This window comes from Entamoeba invadens, assembly GCF_000330505.1.
Source record: "Entamoeba invadens IP1 unplaced genomic scaffold scaff_1105074726231, whole genome shotgun sequence".
In the NCBI taxonomy this organism is placed as follows: domain Eukaryota; phylum Evosea; order Mastigamoebida; family Endamoebidae; genus Entamoeba; species Entamoeba invadens.
The window spans coordinates 40,368-48,287 of NW_004440376.1; the positions used below are offsets into that span (position 1 = coordinate 40,368).

The 7,920-nt window shown below is 28.3% G+C and overlaps 3 protein-coding genes across 3 annotated transcripts; all 3 read left to right on the forward strand.

Moving 5' to 3' along the window:
• EIN_303560 (protein serine/threonine kinase, putative) lies at window positions 1–2,652 on the forward strand (the record flags this gene model as incomplete). The annotated part of the gene is made up of 3 exons (XM_004256645.1): window positions 1–371; window positions 393–1,908; window positions 1,945–2,652. Coding segments are annotated over 3 exons (2,595 nt in total), but the record flags the coding sequence as incomplete, so codon positions are not given.
• A 1,061-nt stretch (window positions 2,653–3,713) lies between these two features.
• On the forward strand, window positions 3,714–4,373 carry EIN_303570 (hypothetical protein; the record flags this gene model as incomplete). Its single annotated transcript, XM_004256646.1, has 1 exon — window positions 3,714–4,373. The coding sequence occupies one exon, from the start codon at window positions 3,714–3,716 to the stop codon at window positions 4,371–4,373; it is 660 nt and encodes a 219-aa protein (XP_004256694.1).
• A 2,040-nt stretch (window positions 4,374–6,413) lies between these two features.
• Window positions 6,414–7,783, forward strand: EIN_303580 (hypothetical protein; the record flags this gene model as incomplete). Its single annotated transcript, XM_004256647.1, has 2 exons — window positions 6,414–6,951; window positions 6,996–7,783. The coding sequence occupies 2 exons, from the start codon at window positions 6,414–6,416 to the stop codon at window positions 7,781–7,783; spliced, it is 1,326 nt and encodes a 441-aa protein (XP_004256695.1).
• Window positions 7,784–7,920: the final 137 nt, after the last annotated feature.

Here is a 7,920-nt window from a genome sequence, read left to right on the forward strand (position 1 = left end):
ACGACATACTCTTGTGATAATTGTACCACACCAAATTGTGATTTGTGTAATTACAACAAAAATTCGTGTATCAAGTGTAAAGAGGGATATAGACAAGAAAAAGACTCCTGTTTGGAAATCGAAAACTGTTCATTGATATTAGGAAATCGTTGTTTAAAATGTCAAAATGGGTATTATAATAATAAAAATATATGTATTACAACTGAATTTTGTTTGATTTACGCATCTGGGAATTATAATCAATGTCTGATATGCAAATCTAGAAATATCAACAACAATGGCACATGTAAACCAGTTGATGAAAATCAACAGAATTACAGTGCTTTACACATCACTTCATGCAAACAGGGGTATATTCAGAACGACAAAATGTTGACATGTATAACTTGTAGTAATGTTTTTAGTAATAGTTTATTCTGTGAAAGTGCTCATGCAACAAAATGCGATTCTGTGAGTACAATAAACTCCAACGGGACGTGTGTAAAAAATACATGCAATCCTCCAAATGATACAAATGGAAAATGTACAAGTGAGGTAACAAATTGCATATTTATAACAAACGGGAAGTGCAAAGAATGTCATTATCCATATGTATTATCAAGCAACAAGTGTTTAATAACAAGTGACGATGAGTTTTGTTACATATCAGATAAATATGGGTGTGTGCGTTGTAAAGACAATTATTATCTTGAAAGTTCAACAAAAAGTTGTGTAAAATGTGATGAAATTTGTTTGACTTGTATGGACACGTCGACTACATGTTTAAGTTGTAAAAGTGGCTATTATTTAAATAATAATACGTGTTCAACAACAGCCGAATATATTAATAAATGTTTATTACTGACAAATTCTGGTGGGTGTGTTGTTTGTAATGACAGATATTATAGAGTGGGACTTAAGTGTTATGATTGTGATTTAAAGTGTGCAACATGTAACATAAATACAACGTGTTTGACTTGCAATGTAACAAATTATAAAACGACGAGTGGCGATTGTCTTCCACAAAGTAGTATTAATGGGTGTCAAGTCGAAGTGACCAAAAACGGTTGTTCAAAGTGTTTAGATGGGTATTTTACTCTCAATCAAAATGAATGTTCCAAGTGTGATTTGAGCTGTAAAACATGTTCGTCGACATTTAAATGTACTTCATGTGCTTCATCTCAAGTTTTAATTTCAACTGAAATATGTGTTGGTCTTTCTGATATATCGAAGTGTCTTGAAATTACTCATTCACATTGTTCTAAATGTTCATTCTGGAATTCGCCAAGTGTCGATGGCACTTATTGTCACTCTAAAGCAGTTTGGTGGGTTATTATAATATCCTTTCTTTTTATCATTTTTATAATAACACTTTTAATAGGACTAACAGTGTTATTAACAAAGAAAATCATGTTGATAATTCATCATAAAAATATCGAAAAAGTGACTGCTGTTTTTGAGATAAAAAAGTCGAATATTCATTTTATTTCTCTTCAAGGGGGAATTGGTGTGTCTTCAAATATAATCAACTTTAATTCCGAATTTGAAGAAATTCCAGTTGAAAAGGAAACAAGAGAACTCTTCTGTGTTTCAAACTCAAATAGAAATGTTGTCAAAATCCAATTTTCGTTATTTTCTAAAATTGATAAATTTTCAGTTAGAATAGAGCCCGAAATAATTACACTGAAGCGTGGGTATGCTTGTGAATTTGAAATATTTTTGACTCCACGATGTACGTGTAAGATACATGAAACCCTTTGTATAGTCTCCAAATCGCTCAAAACAAGTGAAGAGAAGTACAACAATGTCACTTTAATGGGCATTACAGTTCAGACAACAAGAATTGATTATGATGAATTAATCGAACATCAAAAATTGGGTGAAGGTTCATTTGGGATAGTATACAAAGGAAGTTACAGAGGAAATACAGTTGCTATTAAAAAGATGAAACAAATTGAAAACAAGGAAGATGGACTTGTTGAATTTGAGAAGGAAGTTTCAATGTTGGACAAATTCAAAAGTGAATATATTGTCCACTTTTATGGCGCTGTATTTGTACCAAATAAGATATGTATGGTCACTGAATTTGCTCAATTTGGAAGTCTACAAGATTTGATGAAACACAAAACTTCAAGTGAAATTGACATAAAAATACGACTCAAATTCATGTTGGATGGAGCAAGAGGTATTGAGTATTTACACACAAATGGGATATTACACAGAGATATCAAACCAGACAACTTCTTGATTATTTCAATTGACTTAAATGACAAAGTGAACACAAAACTGACTGATTTTGGAGCATCAAGAAATATTAATTTAATGATGACTAACATGACATTCACAAAGGGAATTGGAACACCAAAGTACATGGCTCCTGAAGTATTAAAGAAAGAGAAGTACAAAAAAGCTGCAGATGTGTACTCGTTTGCTGTGACTATGTTTGAGTGTATGATATGGGGTAATGCATTTTTAAAAGAATCGTTTCCGTATGCTTGGGATATTGTGGATTTCGTTGTTAACGGAAAACGACACAAAAAGCCTCAAGGATTAAACGATGATATTTTTGAACTGATTAATAAAGCGTGGTGTGATGATCTAATAAATAGAACAGATATATCAAATATTGTTAAATCTTTGAATGAATTTATTAAAAGGGAACTTTATAACTGATTTTATTTAATTTTTTATTAAAATGTTTTATTTTATTATTCAGACAATAAAATGATTGATCAAATCTTTGTAACCTTTTTATATTATTTGTTGTGTTATTGGTTATTTGGTTTTTGAATAGTTATATTAATAAAATATTGTTTTCACTATAAATTAAAAACATTTTCATTTAATAACGACATTAAATAATTAATGAGGTTGACTTTATTCAAACCGCGACTTTTCTTTTTTAAATAATATATTATAATGTTATTATTTTAAACAATACATTTATTAAATGGTTGTTTGATCAGATTATTTTTTGATTATTTTAATTTCTTTTTATGATTCGAAAAGTTTTTATTTTAAAATTTAATTGAAGATACATTTTAATATAAAATAAAGATGATCGTTTTAAATATTATTAATATTAACACAACATATGACATTAACAACATATCCAAACAAATATTCGACTTTTTTACTATAAAGTCGTTAAATTATTATTCAAGATCGTGTGAATGAATTCAATTACTATTTATTTCAAATTAAATATTTATCATTTATTGTATTTATTATTTTAGGGTGGCAGTTAAATTTGTAATTAAATGAATTATTTTTTACACCATTTATTTATTTTTAAACAAAATTGGCTTTTTAAAAACTATAAAACTATAATTCAATGTTTATTACACTCATTCAAAAATAACTACTTTCATTTTTATATTATTCACAAAGTTAAATGGAAACAACTAATAAATTAAAAAAAATCAAAAAAATAACTTTATTTTTAATAAAAATTTAACAAAGTAAAAATTGTTAATTCAACAAAACATTTGCTTATTTTAAAAAGTTTTTGATTCCTCTTTGTATGATAATAAAATCAGCAATTGAAACTCTGAATATTTAATAACTATGCTTAATTTATCCAAACAAACAAGAATTCGTCTTTCAATACAACACAACAAACGGAACCCTCATTGCTTGAAACAAAACATTAATCTAACTTTTTATCAAATCAATTGAATAAAAACAAAAAATATGGAGACAATATAAAAAGAATTAAATTATTTAAAACATAAATGAGTGACAAGTGTGCTGGTGGATTTTGCGCTGCGACTGTTCTTTGTGTTATTTCAGTGGCAACTGCAGTTATCTGTGGCATATTCACGTTAGCCTTCCCCGTGCCTTCGTATATATTTGGCAATGATATGAAGGACTTTGCTGCATGTGATCCTGATAATACACTTCAGCCATACGACTTGGCCTATAACACTGGGTATTACTTTGGATTGCTGAATATCATATTCACATGTGTGTGCTTTGGTATAGCACTCTTTTCGATCATACCCGGAGTTGGTATGTTGAACTGGATCATTGCATTACCGGCGTCATGTGGGTCAATAGCTTTCTTTGTTCTTGGTATTGTTATTTTAGTGCAGGGACTTGGTATTGATTGGAAAGATCTTGCTGCAGACAAGAGAAAATGCGTTGAAGCACAATACAAGTGCTGTTTTGATACAACCGACTGTGAATGCACTGAAGAAATAGAAGGGAATGTTGTGAAGTGCACCAAAGACTGTAAAAAGGAATTCATAGATGAAGCAGAATACAAAATTAAAGTCATTGGCGCAATGAATATTGTGGGGTCGGGTTATATGGGCTTCTATACAATCACAGCAAGTATTACCACATGGGCAGCGCTTGCATTCTGTTGTGGTGCTTGTTTCATGAAAGAATAATAAAAATATTACACAGTAGCTGTGTAAGTACTTGATTAATATTTTTAATTTTTTGTTTGAATTAACTATTTTAAATAAAAAATGGTTTAATTAAAAAAGCATTTAATTTTTATTATTTTTATTATAATTATAAAATTAAAAATTCAATTTTTATAATGTTATGAACCATTAAAATAACTATAAAAACTTATTTAGTTGAAAAAAGAAACAAAATTAAAGATGTGTAGAAATCGGGTTGCTGAATTATAAATAATTATATATAATTATAAGAAAAACTACACAAAGTTTTTTAAAATCATAAAAAAATTGGAGACTTTCAACACAAAATGAACTATGAGAAATATAATCTGTTCGTTTTATAATTTATTCTGTTTTTTAAACATTGAAAAACAAAAACGAATAAATAAGAACCTTATAATATTAAGATATTTTTATTATAATAATAAGAGTATTTAAATCCATTCAAATACTTATTAATTGTGTCTATTGGATATAAAATAAACAAAACAGTTTTTACTGAATGGATTGTTTGTGTAATATTATTAATAATTATGTCTATACATAATAATTTGAGTCATATTAACACAGATTTTAAAAATTAAATTAGTTATAATTGTATATTAAAAATATTCCCTTATATATAATAGCATAATCGGTATATTCATTTTTTGATTTAAAGTTACGATTTTAATTGGTTTAACACGACTAAGCGAATACTATATTAATGGTTGATTATATACTAAATGACAACCAAGAGTTTACCAAAATTTACACGGTCAATGCCGAATTCCAAAAATGCTTCAGTCTTGTTTTATAGAATGTTTTTTTAAAAAATATGTTTTCGGGAAAAAGATAACACCAGCTCCCTGTTTTTTAAAACAAAAACGAGGCAAAAAAATTAATACGCATGATTGTGTACTAAATATAATGGCTCATTGTGATACTGTTTAAAAAACGACAATTAACGCAAAAAACAATAATTAAATTAATAAGTAATATACATTTAATAACAATATATATTTAACTTGATTAACTAAACAAATTTACATAATTTTAATTCTACAAATAGACAAAAAATCTTCTTCTTAATATATTTTTTTCGTCATTGAGTGATAGGTTATTATCTGGTGGTTTATAGTATAAGTATCTAACACAATTTAATATATAATTTAATATTTCACATTTTTTTGTTTATTTGAGGCAAAAAAAATAATTTTGTTAAATTCCCATATAAAAAAACGAAATAAATCTAACTAATTAAAAAATGCAAAAAAGCAACAATTCACTTACTTCTGGTTATGGCCAATTCCGGCTCTGGTAATATGTAAAACCATTCTATATTAAATAATCTAGGCATTTTTCAATTGAAACAAAAACAAATGTTTGTATATAAAAAGTCAAAGTTATATTTATATATCATGTTTTACAAATATAATACATTCAATTTAATTTAAATTTTTAATTTATTTAACTTATATAGTTGGATTGTTGTTTGATTTTCACAAAACACAAAAAAAATGTTTAATAAAATTAACTATATATTTTTTAAAAAAAGTTATAAATGAAAAAAAAAATACAAGTTCATTTTTTAAATAGTAAAAATAAATAAAAGTTATTTTTGTTTAATTGTTTTTTTTCATGTGGTCAATTAATTTAATAAATTAGATTATACTAAATTTATAACTCTAATATAATTAAACATAACAAATTATTTATAGTTCTGTTAACCAACTAATAAAACTAGACGCGTTCAAAAATATAATTGTTAGTTACAAACTTTAAACGAATTGTTTTTTCTGTTAAAACTGAATATTAAATTTCTATTTTTTGCCCAAAAAAAACAAAGAATTAATTTATTTTTAAAAAATTAATGTGATTGGTTGAATTTTGTTAATGGCTTATTATAACCATTAAAATATAAGTGTGTTTTTGTACTTTAATTTGCTGTTTTTTTTATAAACAAAGGGGTTAATAATAATAATTAAAAGAACACTAATTACCCAATAAAAAGCCTGCAAACATTTTAATTCCATAACAGCAATGTTTCTCCAAATAATGTTTTTTACACTTTCCTATGCTTTACTCAAAGAGAAGATCACTCCATATGAAGTGACTCTTCCTGTCAATTTACTAGGCGGAGAATATACTTTCCGAACATACACTCAAGGTACATTTTCTGTTCGTTTGTATCCATCTTCTGATGCCAAAAACAATTATTACATTGGGTATACTGATACCAATGGACTTGGTACTGTTATAAAAGTGAAAGCCAAAACCAACACTATTTTGCGAACAGACAAATTCACAGGATATAGTGTCAGAGGTCTTACCGTGAAAGACGATGGCTCCTATGGTGTTTTCCTCTGGGATACCAAGACTAGTCTTATTTACTTCAGAAAAGTTGATGCCGTTGGAAAGGAAGTATACACTAAAAATCTTGATTTAAGAAACCAATCAATTCCTTCATCAATTGTAGCTGAAGATGACAAAGGTTTTGGAGTTGGAGATAGTCGCTTGAATTATGGTAATGGCACATTCCATCTCTACACTCATGTTCATAGTGATAGTGGACACGAGGGTGATGCTTTGTTTACAATTAAAGATGATGGGACAGTGACTAAGATATGGGGGTGGGGTGCTCACACATGACATCTGGCTTACAAGGGTGGAACTCGAAGACGAACACAATGATTCATATTTGTGATTCTGATGCTTTCCCAGCATTTGGTATGTTTGCTGAGAACTCCAAAACGTATATTTTATATTCGCATATTGCAAATAAAGGGGGATATAGTGGTGGAGAGTTAGGTGGTGTTGTTGAGAATGGTGATGGGTGGTTACTCATTATGAATTCTATAACACCCGAAGCTGTATATGATGGTAATCCAGTGAATACACCCAATGGTGTTCAAGACATTGGTGTAGTTTCAATTGGAAAAGACAAAAAGAGGACCAAAGTCACTTTTATTAAGAAAAATGCTCAAACCAAGAACAATGGATGTATTGCAAAATATGGAGACAAATTCCTTGTTGGATACACTGAAGATAAAACAAACTTTTATTTGGGGACAATAGACGCTTCGGCTACTATAAAAGATCAATTTGAAGAAGTCACTGGTGTGACTGGTTGGGGCGATAGAGATGACTCTTTCAGAAGTTTGAATAGTGGAAACATTTTCTGGGTCAAAGCACCGCAAAATAAGGGAAATAAACTTATCATTTACGAATTTAATACAGCTGGTACCGTGGATCCAACACCTGATCCTAAACCAGAACCCGAACCCGAACCTAAACCAGAACATAGTGAAGCTAGTGAACATAGCAGTGATGGTCACAATGGAGAAATTAACAACAAAGCTAATGTGGTATACCTCTCATTATTTGTGGGAATAATTCTGATGTTGATTTAAATCATTTTTAATTGAAATTTTATTATTATTTGAATAAATTAAAAAATTGTATTACTCTTCGAATAAAAGGTAAGGTTACCACATGACTATAGTTTTATTCAAAGTAAACTGAGTGGTCAAACACAAGATTATTTATA